Source organism: Aspergillus eucalypticola (assembly GCF_003184535.1).
Source record: "Aspergillus eucalypticola CBS 122712 chromosome Unknown BO83scaffold_21, whole genome shotgun sequence".
Classification (NCBI taxonomy): domain Eukaryota; kingdom Fungi; phylum Ascomycota; class Eurotiomycetes; order Eurotiales; family Aspergillaceae; genus Aspergillus; species Aspergillus eucalypticola.
The window spans coordinates 577,076-593,727 of NW_020290295.1; the positions used below are offsets into that span (position 1 = coordinate 577,076).

The 16,652-nt window shown below is 45.8% G+C and overlaps 5 protein-coding genes across 5 annotated transcripts; 2 read left to right on the top strand and 3 right to left on the bottom strand.

Moving 5' to 3' along the window:
- Window positions 1-843: 843 nt before the first annotated feature.
- Window positions 844-2,778, bottom strand: BO83DRAFT_365809 (drug resistance protein). Its single transcript, XM_025529681.1, has 2 exons — window positions 2,508-2,778; window positions 844-2,429 (listed from the first exon to the last, which is right to left on the bottom strand). Exons 1-2 carry the CDS (start codon window positions 2,628-2,630, stop codon window positions 972-974), a joined length of 1,581 nt encoding a protein of 526 aa, XP_025385796.1. The 5' UTR covers window positions 2,631-2,778; the 3' UTR covers window positions 844-971.
- Window positions 2,779-3,121: 343 nt separating this feature from the next.
- Window positions 3,122-5,045, top strand: BO83DRAFT_365810 (agmatinase). Its single transcript, XM_025529682.1, has 5 exons — window positions 3,122-3,282; window positions 3,375-3,501; window positions 3,581-4,243; window positions 4,326-4,471; window positions 4,561-5,045. Exons 1-5 carry the CDS (start codon window positions 3,172-3,174, stop codon window positions 4,744-4,746), a joined length of 1,233 nt encoding a protein of 410 aa, XP_025385797.1. The 5' UTR covers window positions 3,122-3,171; the 3' UTR covers window positions 4,747-5,045.
- Window positions 5,046-5,136: 91 nt separating this feature from the next.
- On the bottom strand, window positions 5,137-7,467 carry BO83DRAFT_429478 (uncharacterized protein; the record flags this gene model as incomplete). Its single annotated transcript, XM_025535473.1, has 4 exons — window positions 5,137-5,683; window positions 5,738-6,381; window positions 6,480-7,382; window positions 7,444-7,467. The coding sequence occupies 4 exons, from the start codon at window positions 7,465-7,467 to the stop codon at window positions 5,137-5,139; spliced, it is 2,118 nt and encodes a 705-aa protein (XP_025385798.1).
- Window positions 7,468-13,305: 5,838 nt separating this feature from the next.
- Window positions 13,306-14,428, top strand: BO83DRAFT_429479 (uncharacterized protein; the record flags this gene model as incomplete). Its single annotated transcript, XM_025535474.1, has 5 exons — window positions 13,306-13,575; window positions 13,688-13,987; window positions 14,044-14,095; window positions 14,148-14,213; window positions 14,280-14,428. 5 exons carry the CDS (start codon window positions 13,306-13,308, stop codon window positions 14,426-14,428), a joined length of 837 nt encoding a protein of 278 aa, XP_025385799.1.
- A 1,407-nt stretch (window positions 14,429-15,835) lies between these two features.
- On the bottom strand, window positions 15,836-16,465 carry BO83DRAFT_391134 (NAD(P)-binding protein; the record flags this gene model as incomplete). The annotated part of the gene is made up of 3 exons (XM_025532889.1): window positions 15,836-15,911; window positions 15,977-16,210; window positions 16,254-16,465. 3 exons carry the CDS (start codon window positions 16,463-16,465, stop codon window positions 15,836-15,838), a joined length of 522 nt encoding a protein of 173 aa, XP_025385800.1.
- Window positions 16,466-16,652: the final 187 nt, after the last annotated feature.

Here is a 16,652-nt window from a genome sequence, read left to right on the forward strand (position 1 = left end):
GAGACCGCAACATACTTCACCTCAGCTTATATCTAGTTCTCTGTTGAACGTAGTACTGTTATATTCCGAGGTATTTCGACTTGAGTTCCGAGGTAGTAATTTAGTGTCTGGAGTATCTAATATAAAGTGTGACTGAGTATTTCATGACATTAGCCGTTATGCTTATGTTCAAAAGAAAAACTACAAGCTTGGAGAAATATCTCTTGAGTGCTTGGTAAGGTTATTGTTCTCCGAAACTGCTTGAGTTTTCTAAACTCTAAGATACGAAGCATTTGGACCTACCTGGCGGGTATTTCTACAGGCTCCGAACATCTTGCCCGTGTATATATCACTGACTTTATAATGAACCAGGATAACTGTGGAAAGCAAGCCAACTGCCTGCAATGAAATAAGGAAGTAAAATTTATAGGTGATATACATTTTGAGTTAGACAGTAAATAATGGATCCAGGCTTGTATGAAACAGTTAAGCAGTTAGCTCAATATAAATCATGGAAACATTTGTTGTCAAAATATAGTTGAAGTAGATCTATATATAATTCTGAGAATGCATAATCATACAATTACCACACTTATCAATAAATACTATGGATGATAGTCCCATTTGATTGGATGTTTGTTTTGTTATAATATATATGTTGCTATATCACAGATACTTTCCTGTTGTTGGGTTTCTCAAATACTCATCTTATGAATACACAACCACCTGGAGAATAGGGTTTAATATTGTCAGAATCTGATACGCACCGTACAAAAATGTATGCCAAGGTGTGCCAAAGTTTGATAAAACGTTCCTAAGAGTGCGAGGTAGACTATATCTATATTATAACTCTAAGAGGGTTCTGTTTCTTCCAACACAAGACCTTTCCATCATGATCTATTACATAGAACAAATGTTCTTGGGGTGAAGTTATGATTGGCATATGCGAGTCAATCACAGCCTATAATCAGAATGGAGGAGTCCTGTCACAATTATTGAAGGTCATTCCCATCCCGTCCATTTACTCCAATGTCTGTCTCCTGCTTCGGCATCAGCTCCGTGTCTCCCGTGCCTCCCGAGCCTGCCGAACCTGCCGAGCCCCCCTCCTTCTCATCCACAGTCACTTCACTCTTGGCGGGCTTGATCTTCACGAAGAGCACCATAATTATCAGTCCCAAGCCGGCCAGCCCCACCGCCATCCAGAGTGCGGCCTGGTATCTCGCGCGCAAGTCTCCATGGACCTGCGCCGAGGTAAAGTCACCCCACCCCAGCCAAAAACTGATGCCCAGGAACAGAACGCTGTTGGCGACGGCAGCAGCCAGCCCTTGTTGTCGCTCGGGAAGAGAGGTGGTCACGAAGATATTAGTGACATTGTAGGTGACATCCATGCCCAAGGTGCCGCAGATCATGGCCGGGAACACATAAGGCCAGTAGCTAGCCCCGAGCGGCATGATGGCGAACAGCAGTGGTGCCATTAGCCATCCAATCCCGGAGATTACCAGAAGAACCGTACCCGGAAGAACATGCAGGAATAAGCCCCCAATCAGACTGAAGAAGATGCCACCTAGCGCGAAAGGTACAAAGTACGCCACCACGAGCAGCGGCGAGGCATGCATGATGTTCTCCATGTACTCCACACAGTACAGCAGCCAGATGCCAAACACGCCGTAGAAACAGAACAGACCGAGGAGGAGGGACGATAATTGGGGGATGCGGAAGAGACTAAGAGGAAGCAGCGGCTCCTTGGCCACCCAACCTTCGACGTACAGTGCAGCCAGCAGCAGAAAAAAGCCCACAATCAACGTCACATACACGTAGGGAGTGCGCCAGCCGTCGGGTGCATGACCGCAATCATTGATAGCAAAAAATATCAGCACAAGACTGCAGAAGAAAAGACCGGCTCCAGCCCAATCGATAGGCATGTCAGGATGCGGAGGCTTGCGGCGGATGCTGGCTGGGACAGAGAGCACAGCTGCAATCAGGGCAAGGAAGAGCAGCATCGTCCCGATCCAGAAGTACCAGCGCCAGTCAAGAAATTGCCCGGTCATGCCGGATACGAAAATCCCTGCAACAAAGCCGATGGGAGCGCAGGCGCCGTAGATGCTGAATACCAAGTTTTTCCGCCATCCCGGGCGGTAGGTAGTGCCCAAAAGCATGATCCCTGCCGAGAGAAAGGCAGCAGGGCCAAAGCCCTGTAGCGCTCGACAGAAATACATCATAAGGGCGTTCTTCGCGAAACCGGCCACAAGCGACCAGACCAGATGCCAGGCCAAGCCTCCCGCGAAGACTACAAACCCTCCATAGCGATCGGCCAGACGGCCGAAGAAGAGCAACGAGCCACCCGCCGTCAGGGCAAAAGCACTCGACGGCCAGCTAGAAGAGGCTTCCGGAATGTCCAGTCCCTCGGCCAAAGAGGGCAACAGAACATTGAAACCAGAGATAAAGTATTCCTGATGAAGGTTAGCCCAGAAGTCCGCCCACGACGGCTATCTACACCGACTAGACAGGGGATATCGTAATGAGCTTACTGCCATAATTTGCGAGAGCACGAGGGAGAAGCAAAACCCAAGTTCCGATAGCAAATTGGGGAAGATGGTCGGCCTCATGCGACCAAGTCGCTCCAACTCGGCTTCCGAGTATATGTCGCCCATCCTAGCTAGGTGGTACGGGGGGTAACCCGTGAAAACGTAACAGTAAGGAAAAGGCCGGGTTGTACAGCCACCGTGACCAAAGAGACTGACTTCGGGAGACTAATTGCGAAGCATCGAAGAAGTCCAAGAACCAAAGCAAACCGGAGATGGAGGAAGGATGGAGAAAGAGCAAGAGGTGGAAGGAGGAGAGCGCATTCACTAGGGCCAGCAAGCAAGGGAGGGTACCGGGAGTCGATTTGTAAACGGGACCCTCCTAGTGTCTCCGAAAGGTGCAGGAGGCAGATGCACACCCCGGGGGCCTCCGACCATTAATTGGTCGGTGGGCGATCTATGACGGCCCCGTGCATGCAAGGGCGTCATCGGGCGGGCCGAGTATGGAGGCCCTCGAGGCTGGAGACGCATTCGGAGAGGGCGAGGTATGTCGCTATAAATCGATTGGCCAAACCACCCAAACCCTACGCGACCCTCCCTCCCCACCTATTCCCCAATTACAACCCTACACATTGTTGTTGTCACCCACCAAAATACCTTGGTCTCAATAATGCGTTACTCTCTGTGGTGCTCCATTTTTGGGGGTCTTGTTGGAGGCGCCTCCGCCACCCAAGCATCTCCAGCTCACGTGCAGGAGCTCAAGGAACGTTGGGGTGAAGATGTAAGTTGAAGGCCATTGAGGCACGAACCCAAGCAGAATTGTGATCGACGGAGATGAGCTTAATTTTGTTTATTAATCGAACTTCTGTTTAGTGGGCATTTTCAGGCATTACTACTTTTGGCCACTTGGAGCATGTCCATTGTCTCACCAATCCCGACACGCCATTTGACATCGGGATTATTGGCACGCCATTCGACACGGCCGTGAGCTATCGACCTGGTAAATTCTGCCCTTGTTATAGGATTCACTATTATTGATGAACACCGTCTGATAATAATTTTTTCCCCCACACTAATAGGTGCGCGCATGGGCCCGCGTGCCATTCGCACCGCCTCTGCTCGCCATATCCCATCGCGCGCCTTTCATGCCGCAGCCCAAATCAATCCATATCAGTCATGGGCACGCGTGCTGGACTGCGGTGATATCCCCGTCACTCCATTTGACAACGCCGTCGCCGTTCATCAAATGACCGAGGCCTACCGGGAGCTGGGCTCCCGGAGGACAACCACCGGGACGGGCAAGCCCAAGCTCATCACCCTCGGTGGAGATCATCTCGTGGCGCTTCCCGCCCTCCGAGCTCTTCGCGAACAGTACGGCGAGCCCGTGGCTCTCTTGCATTTCGATTCCCACCTTGACTCGCTGCATCCCGATCGGTACCCCTCAGCTTGGACTTCCATGCAATCTCAGTTTAACCACGGCTCCGTCTTCTGGAATGCCATGAAGGAGGGCTTAATCTCGAACTCCTCATCTCTACATGCCGGTATCAACACCCGTCTGAGTGGGAATTCCTTCCAGGACCTAGAAGACGACGACAACCAGGGTTTCCTGCGCATTGCCGCCGACGAGGTTGACACGATTGGCGCGGCTGGCATCGTCGATCGCATTCATCAGCATATCCCGAAGGATCAGCCAGTCTACATGAGCATTGACATCGATGTATTGGATCCCGCGTTTGCCCCGGGTAGGTTTACCTTAGATGGCCCCTTCTCCTTCCATCCCGAGTATGCCAGGCCGTTGATGGTTAATTTGCGCGATATTGATAGGAACGGGAGCCCCTGAACCAGGTGGTTGGACCACGCGAGAGATGATCAAGATCTTGCGGGGTGTCATGGATCTCAACATTGTCGGAGCTGACATCGTCGAGGTGGCCCCGGCCTACGACACTCCAGGGGGTGAAACTGCATATTTGGTACGTTCCTTTCCCAATGAAAGCAGCAGTCATTCTGTCATGACCCCAGGCATGAACCTCCGTGATTAACTGAGTGTATCACCTTGCAGGCGGCAAATTTGGCGTACGAACTGGTCACTGGCATGGTGGCCCGAGAACAGAAGTCCCGGGCGCCGGCGGGCGGGCAACGAATGCCGGTAGGGATGATGCAAGAGCCCAACGAATATGAGGTGTGCTACCGCCTCAATCCCGGCGCTGAAAACGTCCTCAATGGGCTGTTGAAGCAAATCAGCTAGCCAATTCATGATATGAGCCCGGTGGTGAAGGGTTCCGTCCTGTCGCCCTGATGAGATCCGGAACGGGCCCGCGTCGCATCACAACCATGTTTACAGGGTACCTTTAGCCGACAACAGGTCCGTCCGTACGGCCTTCTCAAAAGGTACTGTTGCAGCAAATGATGCCTCTGTCTTGCCATGGGGTTCAGTACAGCGCATATCACAGGCGTATATGGTCAGCATGACACGCAATAATTACGATTTTCGTTTCTCATTTCGTTTATCTAAATATGATGTAATAGAAAAGGTGAACATTCATGCCTTCTAGCCCTTGATTCTACATATCCGGGTTCAAGAAATGCAAAAATCACTATACTCTTTAACGGATCTGATAGAACATAGGAACACCAATTACCGTGTCAGTCCCGGTAGTCGCAATGTATCATGTGGGGATGACGCCACTAGACATGAGTCAATCGCATCCAGGTTGGAATCGATAGTCTCGGGGTGGCTCACAGCGCCAACGAATGAAAAAGGGTCGCCCCCAGCCTGACCCATGATTTCGGGACATAACGGAGCACCAGTCACAGACAGAATGGGGTCGAGGGATAGATCCATGACTGACTGGTCATGGTCCCTCTGCTCTTGCCCGACACAGGATAAAGGTAGCGAAGAAGCCCAAGTATTACCAGAGTCCATCCGGGGTGACTTCCCAGCACTGTTCCAGAACGGACTTTCAATTGAGAGCGGATCCCTGTGATACCCGACCACATCAGACCGGGGCAGAACGACTTTTACTAGTGCGATACTAAGGCGAAGGCTGTGACTGGATTCCCAGCAGGAGATGGTGTCGTAGAGAAATTTGATCCAGTCCCTGCGGTCCGGCGCATCTTGTGCTGCCAGCAGAATATGCTTGGTGATGATAAAGAAAGGAAATAGACTATAACTCCCCTTGGGCCTAAATATGTCACAAACCAAGCAAGGATATGAACGGGAACAGGGAAATTCTTACCAATTGCGACGAGAATCGGAGAAAAGTGTTCTCCCCTGGGGCGCGGGAGGGCACAATTGGGAGAGGGCATCCCGCGCGCTGGCCAGCACCTCGTTGGGCGCATTGGGAAACATACTATGGGCGAGAACAACGGCACGCGTTGTGTAGTATTCATATAACAGCGCCCGCTGGGTCATAGAGTCCCATGCCCCCGGCATAATGTTAGCCGAAAATTCGGACGACGAAAAATGGGTTTCCATCCAACAATCTAATTGGTCTACCACTTTGGTAATGGCTTCCTGACGAGTCCGATTATTGTGGGTGTTCCCCGAGGCTAACAGGACTTGATACGCGCGTTCTTGGATGAGCGCCACGCCAATCCTCGCCGATAGCCCTTCCACAGGGACACTGTGGAGCGACATATCTGGGGTTGGGGTGCTGCAATCAAAGCTTGGGAGCATGTAGGCCCGGCCAAGGGTGAAAGCGATGGCTTTGTCCAGTATGAAGATGGTCCAGAAAAGCAGTCTCCGTTCTTCGGCTTCTTCAACATGCTCATCGCTTGACTGGCGCTCTCGGTGCAAACCCATTCTTTGCGCCATGGCACAACATCCATGAAAGACTTCATCGGCCAGTAGAAGGTCTTCTGCCTGTAAAGCGATGATTGTCTGTCCGCTCCAGTTAGTTTGTTACTTACTTCCACGACCAGCCCCGATGACGTGTGGTTCAGAATTCAGGCTACGTTCCCCCGACGGAAGTCACTCACAATGCATGCCAAAGCTTGAACATTGAGGAGCGTGGTTGCTTGCAGCTGACCCTGCACCAACGCTACCCTGGCGGTGGCACAGAAGGCGTCGCAATTCGCCTGCGCTAGGCCGTGATCACGGCTATCGGAGCCATTTTCCTTACTTTGCGTGTTGCTTTGTAGCATGAGGTACTGCAGGCATAGTTTCATACCACTTTCAGACACCCCTAAGGTACCAAGGTAATACATTTGGATTCGGGAACGCAGGATACTGGGGTGAAACAAGTGTTGTATATAGCTTCCCTGGGAAAGGTACCTGTCGGTTGCTTGCATCACGGCCTGCTGTGACAGCTGCAGGAGCCGGGTCGGTTCCGCGGAGGGCGAGACCTTGAATATTTGGGGCCCAAGCAGGTTGCACAACTCCGATACCTGCTTCAACAGGGGGTCAACATCACCGTTCTGGTCATGTCGTCTGGACCTCAAAATTCGTAGAATCCCCAAACAATTGGCCATATTTGAGTAAGGTCCGTAGAGAAACCGTTGGCCATCTTCAAGTGTGAAGAGAACGCGACCTTGGGGATCGTTTTCTATCAAGGGGGGCGTCGATGTACGACGGGGCACCGGTCGGTCTGGCTGGTGGCAGTGTGGCTCGTTGACCAGCCGGTGCTCGATTATCTGCGTCAAGCGTTCCACGGAACTCTCTAACTGGGCCAGTCGGTTACCGAAAGGGCTGATGGCCCCTTCATCACTAGAGTTGCTCGAACTAGTGGCAAAGACTTTCCGGTCTCTGGAGGTGTATTCGCAGGCGACACACGCCCGCCGGCAGGCTCCGCAACGCGGCCGCGCCCGGTCACATCTAATTTTTTTCCACCGACAGTGGTCGCAAGCCGGATCATGAGTTGAGAATTGTAGCGACGCGGGGCTCTAAAAGAAGACAGGTGTGAGTGTGGTTATCAGTTGACCCGATATCAATGGGAGAACAAACCGAGGCACTTCCGGAGCACTCCATCGTTGCGGGTAATCACGGTGAACTACTATTGCATCGCAACGTCCTATTATAAGGGATTGCTGATCATGAAAGGAGCCATTGCACAACACGCTCTGACCGATATTTTACTGCTTTGAACTTCATGAGCTGAGGTTTCCTTGCAGCTCACCTTCACCTCCCAACAGAGAAGCTCAGTATGATGGCCTCCCAGTGGTTCCCACATTTTGAGTGGACACCTGCTGATGACGGGTAAGCATGCAAGGGGCCACTCAAAACTGTGGGAGGGTAGTATTGCGAATAGCAGTTAATGTAAGCAGATGAAAAACTAATTATCCTGCATATACTAAGATCCACGTTGTGGCTGGCTGGCAATACCTGTGGCTGGCTGTCACCGCTTGTTGATTCTTTTATTGCTTATGCATCGGCAAAATGACCCTTAGAATATAATGAGACTCGGAGGAAGAAAGGAGAAAGGGATTAGATCTCGGCACCTTCTGCCATGCTGTATTGTTTCTCACGTAGTCTAAATCTATTTTTATCTTAACAAGAAGAGTATGAAGACTAGCCTTTTCAAATAAAATAAGTGCAGTAGCCATTCTCGAAGGAAGGCCCAGAAGTAGTATGTATTCTGAGCTGCTAGAGCTACAAATCCAGTGTAAACAGGCTTCACGCCGTTGGTGTCGATGAACAATATGAATTTAAAAATACCCTACTATTATCCCTATTGCTCGTGTTTGTCCTCTCCTAGGGAGGCCTTGACTCTCCCTGTTTTATCACGTGATCTTATCACTAACGAGGACGCAGCTCACCTGGCCCACATGAGACTGAGTCATCTCATCAGCCCTAGACCCCACTTCTAAGAAAGACCATACGGATCTATATTATATATTAAAAATATTCTTGATTCCTATAGTAGTGGTAGTAAAAGACTTGCTTTTGTGTGCCACATAATAAGACGTAGGAGGACTGAGGTCTCACAACATAATTTATATATCATGGCTGCGAAAGCTACACCTAATAATATATATTAAATTATAATACATGCTATTGATATCATAGAAGTACAAGATTGTATCTAGGCTGTCTATTTATAACATGGGTATATAACTTCAGGTCGCTCTTATCAGTTGTCTTTTCAAGAAATAAATTCTAAAGTTTGGTCCACATCAGCCTCTCCATTAACTTACCATAGTTCTACTTTTATTAGTATATCCTGTTACTTGACAGTTAGATTCTCCAGGAAAAGTTAGGCCTCGGAGTCCTATCTCTTTTATCCTGTATCTGTAGTTCAATGATTAGATTAAGTACAGAAGTCATCTTTTTATTTTATTTTCTGTTTTTCCTGTGTTACTCTATACTAATAAGTGACTAATCTGTTTGCCTCTACCCCTCACTGGTCTAACCTAGTAGGGAAATCTTCATAACAGAACAACAGTGAAATGATATTTGATAAGTTTAAAACTGGTATCATTTGATAGTGCTTTGAACACAGAATACAGCAATATAATTTATATTTCTTTAATTGATTATTCTGTGTAGTTATAAGTATCTAAATGTAGCAGAATTTATTTCTGAATTTATAATAGCGAGCGACGTGACTAAGGCACATAACATAGTTTTACTTACTTTATTAATTCTGTTTATTTTCCTTCGCTCACTTATTTTTATTATTTATACATATTTTTCCACACTCCTGTCTTTCCTATTCCACTGTGGTTGGTACATCGCATATGCGATTCCTTTAGGCTTCCCGCAGTAGCAAGTAATATAACTGAGATATACAACATAGTTTCACTTATTTTATTTATTACATATAATCTTATTTTATTTGTTCTATTTACTTTGTCTTACTTATTTTTGTTCTTTACATATATTCTCTTATACTCCTTTCCTTTCCCCTCTAATGTTTGATATTCTAGTTTAGACGCACCGAATAGGATTATTTAATTAGCTCTCACAGAAGCTACCTGCCACGGTCAAACAAGCCTTCAATGATGGCATCAACAAAGTCCTGAAAAGTCTGCCATCAGAGCATTTTATTGCTGGCCTGACCAAATATGCCACAAACCCAAACATAATTATATTCCAGCCTGAGTCCTTTTACTTCACAATACAGAGGGATGATACCCCCAATAAAATTCCCGGAGCGCTGTTAATATGGATTACTGTCAAGGAAGGTCATGACAGTGGACAGAAGAACAGTAACACTACTGAATTAGTTTTCAGCCCGGATAATGACTCGGCATCACCCATTCCTGACCACTACTCTGCGAGTATCATCTTTTTGCATCATATTATGGCCAATCAGTTTTTCAAAGTAGGCAATTCCCACCATCAGTCTCACATCCAACCCACTCAACCAGAATGCTTAGCACGCATTAGAGAACCATAAATCCTTCAAAGATGTTGTCATCAAGTCAGAAAAGGGGGAAGGTAGGTAATAAAATTCCTCAAAGACTAACATAGCTGTTGGCTGATTATCACAACTGGATTACAACTCGAAGGAAGCCTTCAATCAGAGAAAATACATATCAAAGAAATCAAATATATGCCTCATGGAGACAGCCGCCACTGGTCCTGTAATACCATTAGTTTAGTAAGCTCATCCCCAGCAACTAAAATCAGCGTATCACCGGTAATCACCGATGGTGATACCACCGCCGTCAAGATCAAGTACACCAGCGAGGAGATTTCGGTTGAGTAGCATAATCATTATACTAAGGCATGTCATTCCCTTCCTACTGAGGGAAGGGGAACGATGAGTGCTACATTCTCATGGGACACAAATAACAGCTGGTCAGGAGGAAAAGAGGAGCATCCCAATATACTACAGCTCAACTTTGAAAAAGACAAATCTTGGACAAAAAACATCAGGGCCGAGTATAATACCTAGATTAGCAGATTATTGTTTAGAGATACTGCTGACATCCCTGTCAATAACATGGCTGAGCTACCGCAGCCAAATATCAATCTGGAATTCAAGGCACTGGACTATTTCCTCATCACAAATCTCTTGTTCCCAGCTTGTTTCCAGAACAACATCTTTTTCATGCTGATGATCCTGCGATTGGTAGGAAGACAAAGGGATTAGCGATTCCGCGGGATTTTATTCTCACTGGGAAGATTATGGAGAAGAAGAAGAGATAGGTTCTGTTCTAAGATTTATACTAGTCTGAATTACTACATTCATGACCAAAATGTCTCACAATTTCAAATTCATACAATTCTATCTCACCTATTCGTGATCCAATCAGTTCATCAAGCAACCATCCGTATTATATTATACTTAACAAAAAGCAACACAGATACATACACACAATTATTACAGACCCCTGCTAGTTAACCTACTAGTAAGGCGGACTCGCCAGGCAAAAAGCGCCGATAAGAGCAGCACTCAGGCAAAATCAAAACTATTATTTAGAAGAACTGCGGATTACTACAACAACGCCCGGCACGGCCACGGATCAGGTGATTAGCTACCATCTAAGATACTACTGAAGGTATACACGAGGTATATCAGCGTACCAGACTGTGATTAAATCGACCATTGATATAATTCAGATAGTATACGGATTGGCATACGGAGGATAGGATATAAAGGACACCGGTTCATGTACTTAGATAGTTCTATTCATCATGGTTAATCATATCGTCTTTAAGTAACCATATGTTTGAAAGCTTAGCAATAACCCTCGTCCGCACTTACTTACAGATAAATGCGCGGCATTATCTGGCCTTACTTCTCTTCTCTTATTCAAGACCAGTTGTCCTTCAATAGTCATCAGCCTGATATCCCTTCGGCGCAGTCCGACGGTATTCTGTAACAATTAACCACTCTATTATCAGATTATCTTCTAACCAACTTCAAAGGCCGATATGAAGTCAACAAACATAGATCAAAGTATAATAAAACTAGTACTAAACTGCTAGAAGCTGACTCTATATCATTTAAAAAACTTAAAATCTAGAAGCAGTTTTTGTGGTGTGACTAATACCCGTATTTTCTTTAATAGACAGAGAACTATAGCAGGGCTGTACTAACCAAAATACTTAACTTTCATGCCAAGGAAAGAACCATAGCTTTCAGCTTGTATTAATATTACAGTGTATATCATCCCTCTTTAGGCTCCTAAGAACAGTGCATTCATGTAGTAGCAAATTTGGTACAACCAGCTATAGCCACTAGTGAGGTGCCAATGGTGGTGTGCGCGATTAATATAAATCAACTTCAGCTTTAAATTAATTTTAATAATACAGAGACCGCTGGACGGAAATCTTAGCCAGCCCAGAATACAGTTTATTTACTGATTTGTCCTTGATCTTAGGTATTGGACGCACAGGTATTTCAGCCTTGAATTGCCAAGAAATCTAATCATCTCGGCGTCTGGCATATCAAATACATTAAGTTTTTCTGCGAGTCATGGCACCACACTAAGATGCGGCCAATCTGAGTAGTATAGAATCCGAAAGATCATAGCGATCATCTGTGCACCAACGGAAAACCTTAAATGACCACAGGGGCCCACATGAATTCCCTTCACAATGCCTACCTTCCTCATTGTCAGCAGATATAATATTACCATTTAAGAAAATATGCGCATGTTGCTACGCCACTCTCACATTGCCAGCTGTGAGCCGTATTTGCTCTGTTAGTACTAGAGATATTAATGGGCTAATCGCGTTGATCTGATTCGGACGGAGGAGCTTAGTCCAGCACTAATTTTTTGTTTAGTAAACAAAGGATATAGCAGCTGGATCTAGGCGCGGGATAATTTACCAATTATCTAGTAAGCAACTCTGGTTCACAATATTTAAGACCCACACTCCACTCAGTGATTGTGGAGGAATTCATCCCGCCGTCGCATTAGATAAAATACTGAGCAGCCACTCAGGCCAGCTAAATATTTCGCAGCTGAGGGTTTGTACTTTATCCTCTTTAGTCTTGTACCGGATAGCGTTCTCTACTTCTAATCGGACAACCTAATCAAGAAGGCGATCTCAAAGTCATATAAGATTCTGTACAGCCTCAGAAGGCCACTGGCTAGCATAAGTAACTTTACCTTATTTATATCCCTCGTCACTTAAGTTGTTCGTAATAACATCCTATTGGCTAGCACCCGTTGTGATCCGGCTGCAGCAGTGTTGACTGTGGGCAATTTCTGACTGGCCAGGCGCAATGGGATACCTACATTAAGAATAACAGCGTTTATCTAGAGTGTATTCGTTTTGATCCTACCATGGCTATCTAGGTATAATACTAAAGAAAGTGGCAGCTAAGCCCGAGGCGCCCTACCTCATTATTAATATGACTCGATGAGCAGCGACTTGAGTCATTACTAGCTGAAATCAGCCGCCCCAACCTCTTATCACACCCAAAAGCCGACATTCCATATCGTATAGACTGAAATGGGTCTCCACAACACACTTAACCTGGGATTTACTTCTCGGGGATTGAAACTGGAACGGCTATGAGGAGGCGATGTAACCCAAGAATAACATCCCTATAGATACTTCCCCCAGACTCAAACCAGGAATCGTCACCAAGACTAATATGATTTCCTGATATAGGAGTAGGATAGAGAAGATTATCAGGTTTCAAATCCCGATATTCATTACCAAGATCATTGACTCGAATCATTAGATGACATCGATTTGGCAGGGAAAGGACAACTACCAGACGACTCCAACTATAACACTATATATATCCGTCCTCGAAGCCAGCTGACTGAAGCCGTCTCCTGGAGAAACATAAATAGATCTAAATCTACCCTCATTTTCATAGAATTTACTAATGACTCAAGTACTTCTTCTATAATAGGTACAAACTCCTCATTCAACTTTTTTCATACAGCAATCAGAATGGTACTATCATTCGTCAAGTCTCTCACGTCACTCTCCTTGCTCGCTGTGTGCGTCCAGAGCATGGCAGTGCACATCTCTTCTCTCCATGCCAGAGACAATGAGCAGTCCCTCTACAGCAGAGCCCATGCACTGGGCAAGGAGATACGAGACACTTGGCCTGAATCTACTCGTTCCCTCAATGCCAGGCAGGCCGGGGCATCCAGCCTACCCCAATATCTCTGGGATAACAACCCAGACCTTGTCGACAGATTCATGAACAACTCCTTCGTTTGAACCCAGGCCACGACCACCAGCAATACCAATGATGATACATTTCGCTTCTACTCCCTTGTGTGTACTGTATCTCAAAGATTTCCTCCATTAGCTAACAGCTGTTCAGCAAGACTACCATTATCTGATTGACTACACCCAGTACAAGTCTATCAAAATGGGATCGTTCCCCATCGTCAACACCAGTGACCTCTTATCGGTTGTTGGAAAACAGGCGTTATCGATTGAAGAATATGTGGATTACACTAAAGATTTCAAACGTGAGATGATCGATGACCTTAAAATACCCGCCGATACCATTGATAACTGCGAGCGAAACTCTGCTGAAGCTGGGTACGCAAACTGGCTGCAGAGAAACAGTCAGCTGGATTGGTATACCATGAATGTGATGATTATTCCGTGCATTTGGGTAAGAGAGCGAGAACCTATATGATGAAATTCTTTCCTGCTAATAATTGTATGAAGGGATGGCCACGTCTTGCACAAAGCTTGCAAAACAACGACCAAACATTGACTGGTATAGTCCTCTGTACTATCTTCCTTCATATACTGTTGCTGACAAATACTAGGAATCTTGTTTTATAACTACTGGATCAGTGAAAATAATAGCACCTCCTATGCCGATGAACTGGAAGGTACTTTTCCATCACCCTACTGTATTATGACTTGATTGAAATGCAACTTGCTAATCTTGATACCAGCTACTCTGAACTGGTACCACGACCAATATGATTCCCCTATTAACAGAAAGATTTGGAACGCAGTCTTCCGCCAGGCCTTGAAGTTCGAGATTAGTTTGTTTGAAAGTGCAAATGGAATGAAGCCGGATGACTGTCTCTCATCCAATTAAACATGAGCCTTCAGAAGGCTTAGTATATGTGCAGACATGTGTGTGGCATGGAGTATATCATATAGATATCTCACATGAGAGTCTATGTTTGACTGTACCAAGACAACTTTTGTACAGTTTGAGTGATTGCGTTTAATGTTTGCCGTTTGTGATGTCGCTCCTTTATTCCGGATAATCTGTTGTTGAATGATTGTTCTAAGTACTAAGCTAGCTAGCTCTAATTGACCATCATTCACTCTTTTTCCCATATGTTCGGGCGGGATAGCATATATATATATATCTGTTCCCAATCCCTGCCATAAAATTCAGCCACCTTAATACTCAACACAGCCACCGTGGTACTCGACAGGAAGACTGCGGGCAAGGGAGGACTAGGGGTAATCAGAGACTGCAGGTAAGTAGACCGCTAACCCCCCACCGGAGTTCTCGCTTCGTCTGACCGTAAGCCTCCCAGCCGCACCAGTCCTTCTATGCACTTACGGGCCTTGCTTGTCAAATAGAGAAAGGAGAAAGGCGACTGCTGTGGGGATTCCTTCACTCGTGGAAGGCCAGCAATCACTGCACAGACCACAACCCTCTACCGTGCCCCGCACAACTGCCATGACTGCCCCGAACTGCTCAAATGGGTCGGTTTCGTTGCGGTATTGTAAACTGGTTTAATTCAGAAAATCAGCGCCTAGGTTGTCTTCTGTCGCCCTCTTGGCGTGCGACTTCGGAAACTCTGGAAAAGAAGCCAGGGAAGGATCCAGAGTAGACAGGGTGGTTTCTAGGAGGGAAATCTTCACAACGGGACAACAGTGAAATGATGTCTGATAAGTTCAAAACTAGTATCATTTAAATAGTACTTGAAACACAGAATACAGTAGTATAATTTTTATTCTTTTACTTCATGATTCGGTGGAGTTATAAATATTTAAAAATAATAATATTAACTTTTAAATTTAATTAGTACATGTAACAGAAATTCAATTAGATTAAGATATATAATAAAAATTGAAATCAGGTTAGTATTCTTTTCTATAAATTTTAAATTTGATTAAGTCTAATAATATTACAAAATGTATATTACAGTAATAAGTGTTATCCTAATAAATATTTTAATGACAAAGCAACACTTCAGTGAAAGAGCTGCCTCTTTTATGGTTGTCACAATGCTGCTTTTATGGTCCTTGTAACACCAACACTCTAACTCTATTTTGAATACTACCTTGGAATCATCCTCATGGCGGCCCACCCCGGTTCTACACCATGCAGGTAGGCCGGAGCCCTGTGATAGAATAACCTAGCTATCAGGAGAAAAGCCATCGGGATGACACATTATAGTGGTTATAGGAGTCGTGAGATCATTGATAGCAGTTTTACTCCTTTCTGATATTTATAAAATACTGATTGCTTTGTAGGAGATTACTAATTAGTGACTTTCTCGCTAGCAGAGTTGCCGGTGTAGACCAATGTGTTATTCTGCAAATCAACACCCACTGCCCTATAATTTGTGAAAAAGAGTCAGTTAGGGATATAAGTATCCCGAGTGCACGGTTGATGACTGACGGTGTACTTAAGGTGAATTTAGCGAAATTTCCTATGTGGACGACGGAGGTTGGGATCCCAGCATCCTTAGAAGCCTTTTCGGGTTTCGCTTTTGCCGTCATACAGGGCATGCGCATTCCCTGCTCGCAATATCGCAGACAAAAATCCGAAGGGACGAAAAGCCGGACATTAGTCTTAGGGATGGCTTTCACAAAACCATACTGTCTGTCGGTACCCTCGTCTCCAACCAGAGAGCTGAGAATCGAAAAGGTACAGATGCGCAGTAACTCTGACTGACAGCACAATGTCTATATTTTGCAAGGCATCAACCAAAGCGTCTTCATCAAAAACGTCAACTTCAATCTTTCTGACATGTTCGGGGAGATTGGAGGTATCCGAGGTAGAGCGATATAAAACAGTAATTGGTGCTCCTGAGGCAATTAGAGCAGGAACAACTCGAGAGCCCATGAATCCACGGTGACCATAGATAGCAATACGGTTGAAGGCCATAGTTTGAAAGACAAGAGACATCTGGAAACGAATGTTCAATCGGTATAGAAAAGAATTGTTGGGTTATGGCCGGTTTGAAAACTTCTATCAAGATGAAGAATTTCGAGCTCTGAGACTATGATCTTATATAAGTCCCATCCCAAGAAAACAGTGGGTTCCAGAGGAACGGGAGTGAGTCGCCTTCTCC